Source organism: Canis lupus, chromosome 10, assembly GCF_011100685.1.
Source record: "Canis lupus familiaris isolate Mischka breed German Shepherd chromosome 10, alternate assembly UU_Cfam_GSD_1.0, whole genome shotgun sequence".
Classification (NCBI taxonomy): domain Eukaryota; kingdom Metazoa; phylum Chordata; class Mammalia; order Carnivora; family Canidae; genus Canis; species Canis lupus.
This window is the reverse complement of record NC_049231.1, coordinates 8,827,817-8,848,946: the sequence shown is the minus strand read 5'-3', so window position 1 is coordinate 8,848,946 and position 21,130 is coordinate 8,827,817. Positions and strand designations below refer to the sequence as shown.

At 42.3% G+C, this 21,130-nt stretch overlaps 1 protein-coding gene across 1 annotated transcript in view; it reads right to left on the bottom strand.

Moving 5' to 3' along the window:
- Positions 1–205: 205 nt before the first annotated feature.
- The window catches only part of HMGA2 (high mobility group AT-hook 2), a 145,271-nt gene continuing 124,346 nt past the window's right edge, over positions 206–21,130 (bottom strand). The window contains exons 4-5 of the mRNA XM_038549929.1: positions 15,661–15,693; positions 206–3,285 (exon numbers count right to left, since the gene is read on the bottom strand). Coding sequence (XP_038405857.1) covers positions 3,238–3,285; positions 15,661–15,693 — 81 coding nt within the window. The 3' untranslated portion in view covers positions 206–3,237. The remainder of the gene's footprint in view (positions 3,286–15,660; positions 15,694–21,130) is intronic.

The window sequence follows — 21,130 nt, the reverse complement described above, 5'->3', positions numbered from 1 at the left end:
TGGAAGACGGATCTAGGGCAGCTGATTTAAGCAGCACGATACTTTAAAACGGTTATGTCAGCGTACGCAGAGGCGTGGGCACACAACATGCAGGGGGTGCGACAAAATGACTTGTGAATGTCTCGCTCCATGACCTGTTTTGACCAAACTTTATTACTCATTTAATGGAGTTATGACAAAGAGTAGGAATCAAAACACATGGGGATCACAGAGGCTGTTATGTTTATTGTGTAGAACAGACAGTGATAATCCACTAAAGAAATATTTTCAACAAGCAAGCGATTCAAAGTACAATCATAGACAGCAACTCTACATGAAGAACAAAGAATAAAGTTAGAAGACACTCGGAGGAACAGGGAGAAAGTCAACTGCAGTTCAACGTCTTGATACTTTTCTCCTGCAAACATACCTAACTTGCAGAATGGTAGAAAAGTTAAATGTCCAGTCTTACTTAGCTGAGACCAACAACAGCAAAGAACAGTCCTATAAAATTTATCTCCCACAAAAATAAACTATATATATAAAAATTTTATGATGTTCTTACTGTTCCATTGGCCACAAGCTTTTTTTTTTTTTCAGTATGAAAAATGAGGTATACTGGGGCGTAAGAGGTAGTAGTGTGTTTTGATTGTACAACGTATAGGAAATAAGAGAGTAACTTCATCAGAGATGGAAATCGCTCGGTGCTCCGAGTTTGGCCAACATGAGCAACTCGCTTTAGTTTTTATGAGCTGGCCAATGAGGTTTTGAAAAGGCCCAACCGAGGATATGGAATGGGACTTTTATTTTTATGAGCCACTGTTTATTTGCTTATTTAATGCACAGTTAACAGTAAGGTTGAGTTTTAATTCTCTCCGTAGCTCCTTTGGTGATTCGCAACAGTGAGCCATCTGCCAGTCTCAGAGAGGTATGTGGCCTCTGAAATGACCTCCCTGAAGTGGCTGGAAGAGAGATGGTTTTGAGTTTCATTTGGCTTCAGTACTGAAAGCCATACTGACACAAGCCGTCATGAGAAACTACCTCCTGGCCCAGTTGATAATACCATGTTAAAAAGTCAGCACACTCACTAGGAGAGAAAGCAATAAAAACTCTACTACATAAGAAGCGCTTAAAATAAATCTGGTTGAGACATATTACAAAAATCACATTTGTGTAAAATACATGAAAATATCTGTCAAGCATTTTCTCATATTCAACTAATCTTAAAGACACATATTGTTGATTGCATCATGCAAAAGCTGAGCTTGTTGCATCACACCTACAAAGCTTCAAGTTTCTTTGAAGGTTGGCTTTTATTTATTTCTTTGCAGAAAGTATGTAAAAATGTGTTCCTTTCTACCAAACGTCTCTTACAAAAATAGGTGGGACTAGGGATAGGGACAGTTTGAACGGTTTCAAACATTGACAAAAATGAATGCTGCAAGTCACAAGTTCATTCCTTTTGAAGTCTGGAGGTAGGTCTTTGCAAGTCAATTAGTCCATTGCCTTAAACAAGTCATTTGAGGTACACACTTGGAGGGTAAGATTTAAACATTACAGTCAAATTTTGTGTGCTGTGTAGTGTGGACTGAGGAAAATTATCCTTAAGAACCTAGGAGCGACTTGGGTAAAAAAAAAAAAAAATTCAAGTTAACGTAGAAATCTAGCAGAGAAGCTGAAACAAGTATTTGTAAAATTTTAATTAAAAAAATAGAAAAATACATAGCCATGCTGAAACACAGTAAGGAGACTGCTTCTTTAACTGTAATGAAGTGTACAAAAAGAACCGCAGATGATCAGCATCGCCTACACCCATTACGTTTTTCTTTTTCTTGCATTGCTTGTGTATAGCAGCATGTAATAAGTACTAGACTGTAAATTAATTGTAACATTCAGAGGTAGTATTGAGTAGTGGGGATATATTATTGCATCTCTGGCTAAAAGTGCAGTTTGAATGAAGAGACGGTGAACTGAAGCCAAAGTTAAGCACCTCAGGCAACCATCCTATGTCAAAAAAACGTATTACTTGAAGTAATACATACACTTAATTTGAGGTAAGTGGTATTTAGGTCTTTCACGGAAACTGATACATAATGAAGAGAGGAGAGAGACAGAGAGAGATAGAGAGAGAGAAATAGAGATCGCTTTTTTTTTGTTTTGTTTTTTTAAACTGTAGAATAACTATAGCAGAAGAAATTTAGATTTCGCTCCTCTCACCTAATTCAGGTGAGCTCATCATGCATTATTCTGCTGTACCCTCTCATTAAATCACCGAGAGGATCATTTTGCTTGTCTAGGTGCCTTACATGCTTTGAAGGTAACAAGTGTGATTTATTGCAAAATGGCATTTGGCTCTAGAGGAAGTAGGTTCTAAACCCGGATGAGTGTTTTCCAGAAAACGAGGGCCTGTGAGTCCATCGCTTACTCCTGCAGACAGGTGCGACGGCCACAAACACAGGAGTGGGCAATCTCTGTTCGCTTCCTTCCCTTTTTCTGACAAGTGAACATAACCTGATCTGGTGTGTGAGCTGGATGAAAGGATACATCAGCATTTAGTCTCATTTAGAAATATAGGTTACCAAAAACAAAACCAAAAACCAAAAAAACCCCCCAAAAAACCAAAAAACCAAAAAAAAAAAAAAATCAAGTAAGTGTCTACGAGATTATACGAAAAAGAGAGAAGTAGTATATCTAGTCCTATCTTTGGTGTTCTAAACAGAAGCTTCACTAGGGCGAGCGGGTCGGGTGGTGGTTGAGGTGTACACAGTGTTGAACACCGCGCCTTTCCCACGGGAATGCCCCATGTCACGGGCGAGCGTGACACTTTCTGGCCTGTGTGCAGTGCAGTGACTGAGTGAACCCGGCTCGGAAGTCTGTGGGTTTTTTGCTTGTCTTTTTCCTCACCCACCCGCTCCTGCTTATCAGGTCAACAAACTATTAGTAGGTTAAGAAAAAAGAAAACAGTAATTAAAAGTTGCATTGTTAAACTGTGTCCCCTGTGTTTACAGCAGTTTTTCACTAAACCTGGGACTGTGAAGGGATTACAAAGAAGGTGATTAATATAGTCCTTTTCAAGGTTATGTGATTTCTCCCCCACCCCCCAGGCCCCCCGCCCTGCCCCCCCGCCCCCCTGCTCCCCCCCCACCCCCAGATGAAAGTGGAAAGACCATGGCAATAGAGAGTAAGTGGTCACTGCAGTGTCTTCTCCCTTCAAAAGATCCAACTGCTGCTGAGGTAGAAATCGAACGTGGGCGCCCCCTAATCCTCCTCGGCGGACTCTTGTGAGGATGTCTCTTCAGTCTCCTCCTGGAACACACAGAGGGCACAACCATTACACCGTGTGGGCCGCCCAGGGGGGCCCTCCTTCCACAGCCCGCTCTGCGGCCTCCAGGGGAGGATGCGGGTGACCGGCCAGGCCTCATTCCCAGGCCTTCTCAGACCGTAATTGAGGAATCAAGGTGTTGTTTTTTCCCAGAGCAGTCGTTAGCCGCTGTTGACTTAAGGCCTGACGTCATGGCGGCTGGTCAGCAAATTCAATTGTTCGCAGCCCAGAGACTGGCAGGCCAATGTGAGCTTACTCACCAACTAGAGTAAAAAAAGAAATGCATTTCTTTTTTTTTTCTTTTTCTCTTTTTTTTGGGGGGCCTGAGAGCACGCCGGTCACCACCACGGTTAGAACCCCAGCGCACGAGTGGAGCAAGAAAGGGAAATCCTTCCTTAAGCGTCACGCGTGAACCTGTCCCGCGGATGCTGGCAGGAGTCGCTGGCACCTTTGTGACGCTTACGAGATGCTTTTGGGCACCGTTTTGTTATTGTTCCCGTTGGATGGGCAAAAAATAAAAAAATCAAAAAGGCCAGGCCCAGCAGGCAGTGCCCCCCAAGTCGCGAGGGAGCAGGGCCGGGAGCTGGGCCCGGCCTGGCGGGACCACGACGCCACCGCCAGGCGCACAGGCAGCCCGAGCACAGACCGCCTGGCAAAGGGCTGCAGGAGCGGACCGCTAGCTTCCTTTCCAAATCCAGTTCCTCATTCTTGCATTTATTAAAACACATTTTAAGACAATGAGCAAAGTCTGGCATCACGGCCGAATGTCAATCCTAAATCCACCTCGACCGAACACCGAGCGGTGGGCCGGCCAAGTGGAGAGAATCTAATATCTAGGTTTTTGCAGGGCCTCCTCTTCCTATAAATCTAATTCTTCCTTCTCTTTCCTTTCTTCTGATTCCTTGCAGCTCTGGAATTTGCTGGGAGTTTCTGCAAGCTGCCTGGGGCCGCACGGTTCTCGTTGCCTTTGCTTATTTAGCAAACGTGCAGTACCTTTCAGGACATGGGTGGTAAAGCGGAGACAATAAACATTTCTGATAAAAGTGTCATTGGTGAGAGGATGATTTTTATCAAATGCTGCACACTGTCTCGTAAGACGGCATGTGAAAAAGATCTAGGGGAAGAGGTAAACATTTACTCCTGCCGCCAACTGAGCCCCCTTTAAGAATGGCCAGCTTAAAACAGCTTATAACAGTCTTCATACTTTAATAGATTTGATTTTCCACATGGCTTCATTTTGTCTGGGTGGCTAACTGACACAATTTATACCTCTCTTCCTTTCCCAGGTCACCACAGTACACCATTCAGTAAAGCATGCCTTCAAGCTTGTCTGCGTTATATGACCAAACTTCCATTCATTAGTGTTTGAAACACTTCAGCTGTGAAGGAGCTCCTAAATGCTACCATGTGTGACGCTTTTGCGTAAGAGCAGCAAACGGGAGGGGAAAAGGCCCACGTGAACGGGCCCTCGCACACGCACAGGAATGCACGCGCATCCGTGCACACACACGCACAGGCCCTCGCTCACCCGCTCTACCCTGGGCCTTAACCACAGACCACTGCTTACTGCAAACCCCTCTGCAAAAGGTTCCAAACATTCCCTTGCCCCAAAGACTCAAGAAAGCTGTAAATCCTGGGAATCAACACACACACAAACGAATGGATTACAGCTTAAAAAATAGAACCACAGCAGCACCAAGTCAGGAGATTTCACACCGGTTTTGTTTAGTCTGCTTCGGGTTATGTGGGAAATGTGGAACGTATGCATCGACCGCCCCTCCGCCCCCAACCCTCAAACTGAGGGCTCCACATACTTAAGCAGCAGGTTTATACCTCTTGATAGGCAACAGGCCATGACCCTGAGATTCTCCATGGAGTCCCGGCCACAAAGGAGGATGTAGCATGATCAAAGCCACAGGCAGACGAAAGGGAGACCAGCCAAGGTTCAGCTGCCCCCTGACCCTGTCTTTTCACTTAATATTTAAATTCCAGAAAGTCACTAAGCTGTTCGGCAGATACGCTCTTCACGGGTCCCCAGATGACTCACTTCTCGTTAGGACACGAGGTGTGAACCTAGGGCACTGCTCTGAGACGGACCACAGCACAAAAGCCGCCAGGCCTATTTCACGCCTTCCTCTTACGGGTAACAAACTAACAGGCAAGCTGGAAAACCTTCTGGCTTTGGCTGTAATTATTCCAATTCCTACCAGCTCGATTTTTTTCTATACTATCTGGAAACCAAAGTACTTCCAAATCCAGAAGGAAACAGAATTTTCGGGCCATGAACTCGCAGAGGCCTTGTAGTAGATGGAATGCGTTCGGCTTTTCAAAACATTCCCAGAAACTTTGCTTGATTTGAGCTCTTGAAGCTCCCGAGATGTAAGTGGTTTATTTAAATCCCTTCGACACAACTCAGCTGAAGATGATGGTCCCTCATATTGTTTCCTTTACTTAACAGTTCTTAACACGACACGGATAGTTGTTTTACTAATCTATCTTTCCGCTGACCTTGAAATTCTTCTACTAGTAGCCGTCAGTACTGGGTTAAGTAACTAGGCTGTCAGAGGGTGGGGGCCGCAGTCTGTTACCTCTGGGAAGTGATGTGGCTCTCACATGCTCCCAGTGATGGTTTGCTCCAATGTCTAGTCAGTGGAGCATTCCCTCTTCTTGGCATGGCCCCCCCCTGGCCACCCTCCAAGGGACAGCATGGCTGCCAAGCAGAGGACGGTGGGACGTGTGGCACTTCTCACCCCTGCAAACCTGTTTTCACCTTTTCAGTGACTTGACTTTTGCTACATGTGTGGTTGCTGTGACAAAAGCATGGGTATAATTAAGAGAAGCCTTCCCTGTCAGGAAAAAAGATGACCTTGGAAACCCCACCCTCAGCTGCCCTGTGCATCGCAGCTCACCAGACCTCACACAGGCCCTTCTATGCTGCAAAGCGATGGAGGGGCTGAGCAGCTGGGTCTGGCCTCCCCCAGAATCTTGCTTCCAGCGTAGAGCAGTTGGTTGGGACACCTGAGATGCAGTCCCCTTAGGTGACTTAGGAGACACTGCCACCCGTTCTAGACAATAGTTTGCACCTTGAGATATTTATTTCAATGACTTCACGTTTGCAGCATATGGGCCAAAGGACCTTTGAGCTCATGTAGGCCCCACTGCTCCCCCCCCCCCCCCCCCGCCCAAAGAGCAGCTTTGAGGCAATGAGGAGATGGGAATCTCATAGCCAGGAGTTACACACATCTCGTTAGAGTCTGGGCCGCAAGGTGGGAAGGCAAACAGCAGCAGTCTGGTCACGGAGGCCAACTGCTGGAATGGGGCTGCAGGAACGCGGGATAAAAGGACTTTTCAAAGTGGAAGTGCATAGTGACATTTTTATGAGCACCAGCCACCACGACCTCTGAACACCGAGCAGCTCCCAGCCATTCACGCGGCTACTTTACAAAGACCACGGAGGCTGCACCACATCGGGGTGAAGCGTGCAAGTTTTGGGGGAAGAAAACCGATGAGAAGGAGAGGAAAGCGGGCAGAGCCGGAGAGCTCTATTTTTATTATGACTCCAGGAAAATTGCGCTCATTTCGCCTTAGTTTTTCTTTCGTTCATGAGAAAAAAAAAAAGGAATTTAATAAATGTAACTCTTTCACTGCTTTGGTTAAGCTTGAAAAAACACGCCACTAAAACCTAGCAATAGAGTTTGCACTTATCTCCATCCTGCATGTGGCATGTACCTTTGGGTATGCTTCCGCTCGTTGATTCAAAAGGAGGAAGAAGACGGCCCAATATCCAATCTTATCCTTTAATGCCTGGTGGAATTTTAAAACATCTTAAGCGTCTAATCACAGATCTTAGCACACAGACACAAGCGTGGGTGTGTGCTGGGAGGAAAGTTAAGTATTTAATGTGAGAGCCGAAGCTCTGGGTTTAATTTTCAGATGCAGACTAAACAGCAGGTCTGCAGTGGAAGGGAGGCCAGTGAATTCTAAATGGAACCGGGAAACGGAAATACCCTCCTTGCAAAATTTAGGACTTGGGTCCCCAGGATCCCCCTCTCTGTGTGTAGTAAAGAGTGCAAAAGCACAGAAGACCATGTCGGCTTTAATAAATCCTCATTTTTTTTTCTCCTTGATTGCAAAGAATTCTGTAACTCTTTTATTATGGAACGCTGCAGGCTAAAAATACTTTTGTAATTTAAGCTATCTTGCCAATAAACCTACAAATACCTGGTTGTCTAGAAAGAGTCGTTATAGTTTAATGACAAATTCTTTTTGTCATCTGAATATGTCCAACTCCTTAAGGCCTCGGAATAACACATTCAAGAGTTTTTCACGTTCCTGAGTATCTCCAGCCAGTCCCATCAGAGCAGAAATAATGGACTCTGCTTCAGTAGCAACGACCAGAAACAGATTTTTCAAGTTCCATCTGTGGCTAAATGGTCCGCAAGACCACAGAGCTGAGTTTTTCTGTTTCTCTGTCAGATAGTTTAATTTAAAATGGATTGAGGCTGTTTAACTTAATGGAAAGTGATTATTTCCTCCAACTAAGAAACCTTTACATCAGATTTAAAAAAAATATATGTTAAATGGAACATATATAAACCAGATAATCTGGCAAGTGGAAAGTATTCTGGGTGGAAATGCCAGCAGGGAAATGTGTTTTTTACCAGGAGACCTAAGAAGTTGGGATATTTGAGGCATTTGCACCCCATCCTTTCTTTATTTTGGCTGAATGGGTCTAGAAATATACGAGTGTCGGGATACCTTGCATGTGTCACCACCAACTTAAAAAAGTCAGTGTTGAGGTCCTTCCTGAGGTTGCATGTGTCACCACCAACTTAAAAAAGTCAGTGTTGAGGAATGTTTAAGGGAAAGATGGTTAATCCTGGAGGTCGCTGACCACCGACATCAACCGTGGCATTAATGGACTCATGATATATTTTCATTGTGACCCATTTAACCCCCCAGCAGGGGGTGAGAAAAAAAATGTGACAACCAAATGGGAAATTAAAAAAAAAATTAAATTCAATTTGCCAACAGATAGTATAACCCTCAGTGCTCATCACACATGGGAAAATTTTGACAACAGAAAAGAGTAAGACACCCTGTAAGATATATAGTGTGGAATAATCATTGTTAATTAGTTACTCATTCTATCTTTATTTCTTTACTCGTGATTCAATGATAGACTGCTGAGAAAGGAAACATTAAATAAAAATGAAAAAGAAAACAAAACAAGATTTCATTGATTTCTAAAATGTACTCGTTTGTCCCATCTGCACCCTTGATCAGGGTTATGTCACCGAGAGAATGGCTTACCAAAGGAGCCTCATGGTTGAAAAATAGCTAAAGACGTAGCAAGAGGATTTTGCATGAAGGAAGCATTAAGAAGAAGGAAATTTATTTGAACATCTCCAAAACTGTTGAGGGATGTTCTTGTTTTCATGCGAAGTAGTTTTTATTTTTATTTGCTTTTTTATTTTATTGTTATTATTTTTTTAGCGAGGGCGAGAGAGGGGCCGAAGGAGGAGAGAGAGACTCTTAAGCAGGCTCCGTGCTCAGCTCCATGCCCACGACCCTGAGATCAAGACCTGAGCCAAAACCAAGAGTCGGATGTTTAACCGACTGTGTCACGCAGGCACCCCCAGCAAAGCAGTTTTTAAAAAAATGATTATGTCAAAGGACGTTTAGTGGTTATATTCCAGACGTGTTTGTTCATGGCACAGACCAGGAGAAACTTTTTTTTCTTGCTTTTCTATGTGTATAAGTTTTTGCATATTTGTTGTGTTTGTTGCCAGGGAGGAGACCATTTCTGGATTTTAATCAAACATTTTTCACTGAACATTTTTCATTACTCTGAGTTAGGGCTTTTGGATAAAATTAGGAAAAGATCAGTCATACTAGTAGGTCAACAAATAATTTCTCAATATACATTTGAGAGTCTAGCAAACACTTTCTGAATGTAAAGGAAGTGTCTTGGACAAAGCAACATGTTACTATTCAAACATTTAGATTTTCTTTTTAGAAAGACGAGGTTCTAAAACTAGTTACAATTGGAGCATCTGGGTAGCTCAGCGGTTGAGCGTCTGCCTTCGGCTCGGGGTGTGACCCTGGGGTCCCAGGATCAAGTCCCGCACTGGGCTTCCTGCATGGAGCCTGCTTCTCTCTCTGCCTATGTCTCTGCCTCTCTCTCTGTGTCTCTTATGAATAAAGAGATAAAAGCATTAAAAAAAAAAACCCTAAAAACCTCCTATAGGAAATCTGGCAAGCCCAGAAACTCTAAATTTTGCCTTGGGTAGGTTTGTATATTGCCCCAAATTGAGTGATGTTCTTTTACTTCTGTTAGAAGTTTGTCATCTCTCTGAGACATTCCCTGCCAAGACCCAGCTGACTTGACCCTGCCCATATTCCTTTATTACAAGGGTGAGCCAAGCTAAGTACTTTGTAGGTTTATGGTTAATAATCATTTTGATAGGTTTTCTTGCCCTACCCCCGTGCTATTATATCCTTGAGCCACTTTACTGTAAGGGTTAAACGTTGGCTTCTACTGTGCTCTCTCCTTTTCCCTTGACCTCTGCAATGTCACAGGTCAGGGGTTAAGTCAAAAAGTATTGCATATACAACAAAACAGTGCCACTCTGGCGGGGCTTTGACAGAATTCTTCACGTTTTGCCAGTTGGTACCGAACATTTACTGGCCCACAAAATGTTTTTACCAGCTTGAAGGAGCATAAGTGGGAAAATAAAAAGAAATCAGTACTCTTTATGACTTAGGCAGCATAAATCATGGTGTTCCCTGAGTGAGTAGAAGAGTGACTATTTGCAAGTCTGATTTATTAGGAACTATTTACTGCATTGGCCGAGGTACCATTTAAAAGACGAGAGAGTCTTTTAGATTGAGAACGCTCTCCCCTCTGACTCCCTCCTCCTTTCTCCTTTGTGTGTCTAGACCCAGAGCCCCCAGTAAAAACGCCTTCTGGAAGAACAAGATGCTGACTGCAATCCATCAACTTGCTTGTCCCAAAATGAAATCTCTCATTTTGCTCAAACAATGTTTAGGTTGTCTGAAATATAAACATCCTTAAAACGGCCCTTGAAGTCCCTGTAAAAACATTCAACCTTTCTTCTTCTTCTTCTTTTTTTAAGAAGGGAAAAAATCCCACGATAACTGAGCTTACTGAGAGTTCTTTTGCCCAGGTACACACCACCCACAGAAGATGTTACTCGCAAGTAAAAACTCTACTTTGAAACAGAAAGCTTTGTTTCCACTCTTCCAGCATCAGAGAACTTTCCAAGCCTCTCCCTGGGAAACTGAAAAGGAGCAGGTTTATACCTGTGTTCCTTGCTGGAGGTGGAGCTTGCCAGGGAAGCACAACAATGAGGACTTTGGGTTGAAAGTTAAGGAGAACCATCAGGATTTTTTAAAACCTGTTTTCCCTTTGGGTAGGACTCAGGTGAGAAAAAAAAGTCTGAATTAAAGAGCAGGAGTCACTTCTGATGTCTTCTTAAGGCCTTAAAAGAAGGAAATCAGGAAACGCGAGAAGATATCTGACGACCCAGCAAAAACTTTTTAGAAGTCCGAGATGGCATGGGATTTATTCCTATCAAAATAAAAACTTGAGGAACAATAACAATGACAACAAATCCTACCACTGTTTCCTACTAGAGTTAAGGATGTGATCCATGTGGTTGAGAAGTCAAGGGCTTCAGTTTGCTAAAGAACTAACGTATTAGCTAATTTCTATTTATTGCCTGATTCTTCATTTTCAATGAAAATATAGTAGAGCGCCCCCCCACTATGCTTCATTTTTGCTATTCTTATAATTTAAAAGATTAATGTGAATATTGCTGATTTTTCCCCTCTAGATTTTTAAGAGACCATTAACTTTTCCATTAGGATGTGGGACACACTTGAGGTCTCTAGCTGATGGCACCTGGTGGGCTTCATAAACACAACCCCCTGCGGTAGGGCTTCCCTTACATTTTTATTCTTCAATTGGACACATGTATTTATATACACAAACATATATCAGGATTTTGAGACCTATCATAATTCTAGACTTGTCTCCTCAGAATGAATTTTGCTGCTTTGTATTCCAGTTTCAAGAAGTGGCATTCTTGAAGCTCTGGGGAGCTTTCACAATGTGATGACATTAGGGTATTTTACAATAGAGTCTTTGTAATTCCATATAAATGTGACACACATACAAGAGAAGTGATTTTGACTGTTTTAGTCCTAATGAGAGGATGTAGCCATTACGGTAACATTTCCTCCTTAGTTAAAACAACCTTTATTTTTAAAAAGTACAGTGAAAACACGGGAGGTCAAAAAGATAGTCGCTTTGAACGAGTGAGAATTCCAGGATTTTTGAGAGTATAAACCTCTGGAAACGAAAAACCCAGCATCCAAAAAATAAGTCACACCATAGCTATACTCCCTGGAACTTATATTTTGAATCTCTCAAAATTTTCTTGGGAGCAAAGGGCTATGTTGTTCTTATCCCAGGGCATGGGTGGATTAATGGGGAACAGAGAGATTAATTCACCCAGTGATGGGGCCAAAAAGCAAAATTTAGGTCTTTTTACACACTGCTGCGCCCTTTTCCTTAGATGCAAAATATTTAATTGTATGAAAATTTCACCACCTCAAAACAGGATCTGAATGTAGCCCCTCAAAGTACTGTCGATGAAGAGAGGATATGAGCCTGAGTTTATCCAGACTGCCACATGGAAAAGCCATCTGGGGGTATTTTGAAATAAACAGATGGAAAAGGAAGAGATCCTTTTGAATGTAGTGTTAAATTTACATTATCCTCCATGAACTTCCACGTAGCCCCCGTGTTTATATAATTCATCACTGTATCCTTAGACAATATAGATTAGGAAGCCCAATGAGCTCATGTTCTTCTTCTTCTTCTTTTTTTTTTTTTAACTCTAAACTCTCCTTGGGAGGGCGTATCTAGAGCAGGGTCTGTAAGACAGCTAGATAGATCAGTGAAGGCCAACCCAATCCATCTGTGCCTTCTCTGATAGTCTTGATTCTCTTGGGAAAAAAATTTATGCTTTCTTGATGTATTACTGACCAATCTGCAACCAGTTTCGGCCACATGGATCATCTGCACCTATGATTTATTTGTTTCTGCCTTTCTACTTTTGCATATGCCACTCATTTCATTGATAACATCTTCCTTTCTTTTGCTAATTTACATCTCCATTGTCCCCTCTGCCACTAAACAACAAAATCAAAAGGCTTCCAGGGGCGCCTGGGTGGCTCAGTGGGTTGAGCGGCCCACTCTTGATTTCAGCTCAGGTCATGATCTCAGGGTCTTGGGATCCAGCCCCATGTGGGGCTCCGTGCTTAGTGGGGGGTCTGCTTCTCCCTCTCCCTCTGCCCCTTTCCCCAGCTCACACACTCGAGTGTACTCTCTCCCTCTCTCTCTCAAATAAATAAATAAATCTTAAAAAAAAAAAAGTCTTCCAGGAATTATGCCCTTAAGTAACACATGGCATTCCACTCATCCATCTGCATCCCCTCTGTTCCTCTTACACATTGATAGTCTGTGGTCATTTGTTCAACAAATGTTCAAATGTCTTCTCATGCATGTTCGCCGAGTATCGTCTTCAGCCCTGGCTGGCTACACATTAGAGTCACTCGGAGAGTTCATAAAAAATACTGACGCTTGGGTCTTCAGACCAAATAGTCAGAATCACGGAAGGGTGGGGTCAGTAGTGTGTAGGTAAACTTGCTCCCCAGGAAAAAGAGGGTTCTGATTTGTAGTAGTTGTCAATTTTCATGCCTTAAAGGCTCACACCAGAGTGAATTTTAAGCTACCCTACTTGACATCACCAAACATACAATTTGAAAGAGATGCTTACAAGTGGTTCACAAGGGCCGGCTCCTTACATGCTACTGGGCAGGGTTCAGGGGTATATACAACATGTGATAAATACACAAATACACACATATGTATATTTCATATTGAGATATATATAATAACCACATGAATATATATATGATGATATATATTACATATTATATATATGTTTATAATGTCTAGGTTATATTAGAATATTATATTCTAATATAATGTCTAGGTTATTCTAATATTCAAGGTTAAGAACCTCAACTAGGAAAAAAAATTAAAAAAAAAAGAACCTCAACTAGATCACACATTTCCCAGATGCAATAACTATTTTTGTTTGCCTCATCTTCCCTTACAACACCAAGAACAGAGACTGAGTCAATGTCATTAGCAGACCACATAAGGTTATTAATCTATTGTTCATAGCCAGGGATGCAACAGTGAACACTGCAGTATCCTTTGACCCAAAGGCACTGACTTTTATTTTTATTTATTTATTTTTTAAAAAGATTTTATTTATTTATTCATTAGAGACACAGAGAGAGAGGCAGAGACACAGACAGAGGGAGAAGCAGGCTCCACACGGGGAGCCCCATGTGGGACTTGATCCTGGGTCTCCAGGATCACACCCTGGGCTGAAGGCAGACGCTCAACTGCTTAGCCACCCAGGCGTCCCGGCACTGACTTTTAAATTTACGTTCTCTTGATGTTCTTACTGATGAAAGATGAGAGGCTAAATACATTTGGAATCACCTAGTTAAAATATCATTGTTATTTATACTTTGTTTTGTTTAAATATTGTCTACAACCAGTCAAACACTGGGCGTTTATTTTTAGTACTCCTTATCACTCTTGGCTTTTAGGAATGGGGGCAGCCGTGAGAATCTTTTTTTCACATTAACTCTCTTATTTTACTTAACACACACATGTAATTATTCAGACACATTTCCCCTATATGCATGCATGTGTTTATAAGCTTCAATTCCCTTTCAAGCAGCATTCGTAAAGCATAGTAGACACATAGGATTGCTTGGATGGTCTTCCCCATCCAAGCCACCACTGTCCCAAGAGAACAGGGTGGAAAGTACACTTTGTAGAGACCTCTAGGGAAAAGATCCCATCGATATTTTAAATTATATGAAAGAGATCTACTACAACGAACAGAACTCTGTAACCCATGACACTGGGGAACAACTTACTTCAGCAGGTTCTGCGTGAAATACTCAGATCTCCTGGGCATATCTTTTTTACAATTTATTTATTTATTTTAGGGGGAGGGGCAGAGGGAGAGAGAATCTCAAGCAGACTCTGTACTGAGTGCGGAGCCCAACACAGGGCTCGATCCCATGACCCTGAGATCACTACCCACGTGGAAACTAAGAGTCAGACGCTCAACTGACTGCCCCACCCAGGAACCCCCTCGTGGGCATCTTTTTAAACCCAGAAGGGGAGAAGAGTGGGACATTCTTATATTTTAATATCAGCTCACATACTTGGCAATCATGGTTAATTTATTCTTCAGATTTTTTCCTTCAAGATGTATTTCCTCAATAAATATGATTCTTATGTTTTTATATATCGACTACATTTAGGACAAGGCACATAAGGCATAAAGAATAGAGAAGTAGGGGATCCCTGGGTGGCTCAGCAGTTTAGCGCCTTCCTTCGGCCCAGGGCGTGATCCTGGAGTCCCGGGATTGAGTCCCACATCGGGCTCCCTGCATGGAGCATGCTTCTCCGTCTGCCTGTGTCTCTGCCTCTCTCTCTCTCTCTGTGTGTGTGTCTCGGATGAATAAATAAATAAAATCTTAAAAAAAAAAAAAGAATAAGAGAAGCAAAACTGGTTCCTAATTTTGATGCTGCCAAGACTTCAGAAAATGAGATCCAAGCCAATGGGGGAGGACTTGAGGATTCATCAATCGGCAAAATTGGTATAACTTAATTTCCCAGTTCCTCGGGCTTCTTTGGGGTTATCAAAAGTTATGGAATAGAATACGTCTCCTGTCATGAATCACAATATATTTTTCAGCTAGTAAGTCCTGTTTCAAGTGAGTGTAATATGGATCGATAAAAGGAAAGGACAAAATTTGATGTTTAAGAGTTAACAAAACACATGATAAAATTACTAAATGTTTTATATGAGGCACTGAAATAAAGATTTTACTTTTCAAAGTATTTATATTTGCTTTGTACACTTCAAGCTTTGGTATTCTAGGTTTTTTTTTTTTAATTTTTATTTTTAAGTAATCTCTACAACCAACATGGGTACTGACTGAGCCAACCAGGTGCCCCGCCCCCAGGGTTTTTAGTGACACAATCTATGTATTCTGGGCTTTGTCTAACGGACACAACAAATGTGTAAGAATACTGTGATACTGACTTAACCAAAAGTAGAAAAATACTAAATAAAAATTTAATTTGGGGTCGTATCTTTTTTACTCTACTAAAAAGTAGTAGTAAAATATTAATTGGGAGGAAAAAAATCATAATGATCATCTCTTACCTGAGCAGGCTTCTTCTGAACGACTTGTTGTGGCTGAGAAAGAAACAAACAAAAAGGAACCGTTACATTTTAAAAGGAAATATACATAATAAAAATAACTAAGTATGTATGTTTTAGATATAGACACTTGTCTGCAAAGTAAAGATAAAAAATTGGTTCGAAAATCAGATTCACTTGAGGAGTGGAAGGGTCTAATTTGTTAGCATTTTGTTTAAAAACACTCAGCTTTCTTGAGACACAATTTACATACCATAAAATTCGCCCATAAGGTGTGTAATTCAAAGTTTCTTTAGCGTCTTCAGAGAGTTCTACAATCACCATCAAGATCTAGTTTTATTTTATTTTATTTTTTTAAAAGATTTTATTTATTTATTCATGAGAGACACACACAGAGAGAGAAAGAGAGGCAGAGACACAGACAGAGGGAGAAGCAGGCTCCATGCAGGGAGCCCGACGTGGGACTCGATCCCGGGACTCCAGGATCACGTCCTGGGCCAAAGGCAGGCGTTAAATCCCTGAACCACCCAGGGATCCCCAAGATCCAGTTTTATTTTTATTTATTTATTTATTTTTTTTATTTTACTTATGATAGTCACAGAGAGAGAGAGAGAGAGGCAGAGACACAGGCAGAGGGAGAAGCAGGCTCCATGCAAGGAGCCCGACGTGGGATTCGATCCTGGGTCTCCAGGATCGCGCCCTGGGCCAAAGGCAGGCGCCAAACCGCTGCGCCACCCAGGGATCCCAAGATCCAGTTTTAGAACATTTTCACCTCCTCTCAAAAAAATACCCCATACCCATTATCAACTGCTCCCTACTCCCTCCCGCCGTCCTGGTAACTCTCCCATCCCTAATCAACCTCTCAGCTTTCTGTCTCCACAAACTGGCCTATTCTGGAAGCTTTAGGTAAATGGAATTATACAATATATAGTCTTTTGTGTCTGGCTTCTTTTACGCAGCATCATGTTTTCCAGGGTCATCCGTGTGGTAGCACTCAACGGTACTTCATCCCTCTTTACGACTGAGTAACATTCCATCGTATGGACATACCACATTTTGTTTATCACCCTTCAGGGGATGGACATTTGGGTTGTCTCCACCATTTGGCTATCATGAACAATGCGACGGACATTCGTGCATAAGTTTTAATGGAGACATGTTTTCATTTTGCTTGGGTAGATAGCTTGGAGTGAAATTTCTGGGTCATACAGGTAAACTCTATGTTAACAACTTCATGAGGAGCCACCAGACAGTTTTTCAAAGTAGCTGCACCATTTTGCATTCCCACCAGCAATGGGTGATGGTCCCAATTTCTTCACATACTTGTCAACATTTGCTATTGCCTGTTTTTAAATTATAAACATCCTACTGGGTGTGAAGTTCAATGTCACTGTGGTTTTGATTTGATTGTCCCTAATGACAAATGATGTTGAACATCTTTTCATGGGCTTATTGGCAATTTGTAGACCATCTGTAGAGAAACACTACTCAAATCTCTTGCCCACGTCAAAGTTTGTCTTTTCATTATTGAGTTGTAAGAGCTCTTTACATGTTCTGGATATGAGGGTCATCAGAATATGATTTGCAAATGTCTTCTCCCATTCTGTGGTTTGTTCACTTTCCTGATGGTTTCATTTGCAGACTAATTTGTTATATTTATATCTATAGCTCCTAAATTATGTATGTAGAGCAGAATTTGTTTTTGAGTAAAACATCTGAGGGAAGCTTTTTTTCTACCCAGACTAAATTAATTTTCCAATAATTAGAATATTTGAAAGATATTTAAGTTATTCTTTCTTGGTAAAAGTAGCACCTGAATCCTAAGCTTTTTGATTGATTACTCCCAGTACTCACTCTCATGTCTGAATAGAAGCCTTACTTCTTCTATCTACACATCACTAGGATTTACAGACACAACTGAGCCACTCGGATGTGGACAGGGACATGCTTTTGTGGCATGAGTGAAAAAATAAAATAAAATCACTACCGTTCTCCCGAATAACAGAAGTTAGGGCAAATTCATTAAAACCATGGGGTGCAGAGCTCCCATTCGTTTTCCTTCCTCTCAGAATTTCTGTGATGGTGTGATTGTCCTGTTGCTGGTGTACTAATAAATATGTTAGATGAAAAATCATCAGAGCTCTTTTTTTTTTTTAGAAGAACAAGATAAAACATTTTTTTTTTTTTAATGGCAAAATACTTTGGCTCACCTAAAAGAAAAAAGTTCTCCCCCTCGAACTTCAATCGCAGGAGACATGACATCCTAAAAGCCCTGATCTCAAGAGGATACTTTCTCCAGGTGGAACTCACCCCAGGATGATTAGGACCTCTTAACTCTTGGGGTTCAAAGGGGTGTGGTAAGAGAGCATGCATCTCAAGAGTCCTCTGCAAGGACAGACCACTTTCTTCCTTCTGTTTCTTCCTGCCGGTTACACCTGTACCCGTGTTGACTCCCAAACCGTTTCCAATCCGCACACATTCTTGCAGGCTGACTGGTTTCGGCTGCTCAGAAGTTCCCCTCCTCTTTTGGCTGAGGATCCCGCATTCATGTGACTCCTGCACACTGCGGGGCTCAATGAAATCCTCTGAAAGGGTTGCCAGCTCACCCGATTTTCCATGAATTAGGTCCTGACACTTCAATGAGAGGAAAGACAATGTCTGAACCTCTGCCAGCCCTGGCTCCCGGCCTAGTCCGTGTCACAGAACTTCCACCAGCTGCCCTTCCACACAGCACTTCATACTTTTCAGGCCACCAAACAAACAGACCCTTGAATGCTCTCAATGCTGCTTGGGGTGACGGCTGCCAGGAAGTTTCCCCGGCCTCTGGCACCCGAGGGCTCCAGGCGGTGCGAGAAAGTTTTCTGTTGTTGTTATTTTGTTTTGTTTTTATTTTTATGAATGGCTCTGGTAGGAAATGCAGACGGAAGCATAATACTGCAGCCATTCATAAAAAAGGGAAAGGAAACAAACTCTAGTCTGGAAATCTTCTGGGACACCAAACCGACTGCAAGGTTCTTATCTTCCTCGAGGCATCTCCTGGCTTAGGAAAGGGCTGATACCTTGAAACCAGTTGCCCCTTGGGATTCCTGTCATCAAAATACGTGGTTGGCCACTACATCTCTAGAACAAGAGCATATGAATCTAGAACAACTATGCATATGAATCGTCAAGTGTGGTTGGCAGTGTATTTTCCTGCACCTGAATACATGAATACTTTACATATGCATTTCCCATACAGAAGCTAAAATCCTTTCTATTTTTTTAAAAGATTTTATTTATCTATTCATGAGAGACACACACAGAGAGAGGCAGAGACACAGGCAGAGGGAGAACCAGGTTCCATGCGGGGAGCTTGATGCGGGACTCGATCCCGGGACCCCAGGATCATGCCCTGAGCCAAAGGCAGATGCTCAACCGCTGAGGCACCCAGGTGTCCTTCCTTTCTATTTTTTTTAACAGCTGCCCCTTGGTGACCAGGAGGATCCAGGCCTTATTATTTCCATTTTCTCCCCCACAGGGAAACTAAGGCATAGGGAATCAAATTAACTTCCCCTAAGATCATTTTCTATCTAAAACAAGCTGAGTCTTCTATTTCTTTTAATCCCCTGTATAGGCTCTGAGGAAACCTGTTTTCTTCCTTCACCATTCCCCGCCCCCTCCCGCTCAAAAAAGGTCAAATTCAAAGCCAGGTCCAATTCAGGAGGAGAGTGGCTTTGACTTCCACCTCCAGCTTCACTTTCTTCTTTGGGATCTCTCAGGACTCCCCACTGCCACCTCGGCCAGAAGGAGCCCATGGCTTCCTCAGCAGGTTTAGGAGGCCGCCGATGACAGGTGAATGCCAGAGGACAGGAGTTAGCCGCCCCCCCCCCCCCCCCCCCCCCCCGCCACCCCGGGTCCAGCTGATCCCCTCCCTCCCACTTGGAGAGTCTTCCCTCATTGCCAACCATGGAGGGTAAGAAGTCCCCTTTAAAGGCATGGATTTCATGATGGCTGTTCAATTGAACAAGTTGCGAAGTCCTCTAACTTGCTTATTTAGATGATTCTGAGGACTCTGTTTCTAGTAAGTCTGCGCACATGGTGAGTTCCTACACTTTAGGGACCTTGTCGGCTTGGCATGCAAAATCTTAGAGCACTGAAATTTTGAGTTCCTTATGTTTAGAGAGTTCAACCTTTCAGAAAGCTTGTCATGCAAATCTCTCATTCAGCTGTAGCATTTAAACATCTCCAACGTAGTAGGTAAAAGCAAGCTTTCCAGCCATCAACAACAAAGGACTCTGAAGATCAAGTGCTTTGGGTTAATACAATGTTAAAACAAGACAATGAGAGCTAAAAAGACCCCATTGATAGAACACATCACAGAAAGACGCAGAAAAGCCCTTTCTAACCACATGGACTTCAAAGTGTGGTTCTCTGCGGGCTCCTCCTTATATGGGACTAACTCCGCCAAATTCAAAATACAATCTTTATCCGAATAAATATGGTTAAAGTTTGTACATAGCATAGGATACAGCATGCTAAGAAAGTGCAAGGGATACAAAAGAGAAAAGCAACATGCTTCAAGATTTCTGAGATTGTACAGTGAACCAGTATTTTTCCAAATAAGAGGAAAACAGTTATCAAATGTATAATGTCCGCAGAGTATTTTGGTTTTCAAGATTTTGCAGAATGGCACCCTTGTAGGAAACGGCCTGCTGCACCACCTATTTCAGAATAATTAAGGGGTTCCCCAGCCCTCCTGAGAATCCAATCTATGGTTCCAGGGAGTCTAGGTATTTAAAGGGGATACTTAGACAGCTAAGCCACCCTTCTGGTAGGCATTGAAAGAAAATCCTTCATAACAAAGGGCCGAGACATTAGTAGCTCATTTTTAGTACTAAGCTAAACAGTAAATGAAATGAGGCTGGAATTGGGCTTACTAACTTAATTTTTTTAAAAAATGAGGTACAATGTGCCATAAAGTAAGGATGATCCTTATGTAAAGAGTCTTAAGTTGACCTCTGAAAGAAAATACCCCTTCATTCAGATCTCTGTGGAGATGGGGTCTTTTGGTTTCAGGTAAGCAGCAGATTTTTAATTTAATTATATCTTTTGTTTTTGCCAGTCGCTGGGAGGTAGTTTTGTCCCCTTTGCTTTAAAATCCTAAGACCATTGTTCAATCAAGAGGTACTTCTGTTCCTTAGCACAATCTTTTCTTCAGGTAGATTGTTTCTCATTTCTACAGCAGTATAGAGTAAGACAGATCTCCGTGCTATTTACTAAAAAAGAATTTTAAAACCCTCATTTCTTTTGCAAGGCATGAAAAGTCCCCTTCGGTGTAAACTCTCTTGAAATAAGGCTTACACCGAAGGGGACTTTAACACGTCCTCAAATAACAGCTCACAGATAAGCTCAGCTATTTACAATTTTAAATTAAATATGGGATCATATTAAAAACACTTGCTAAACAGATATTTGTCTTTAGACTCCCAGAGGG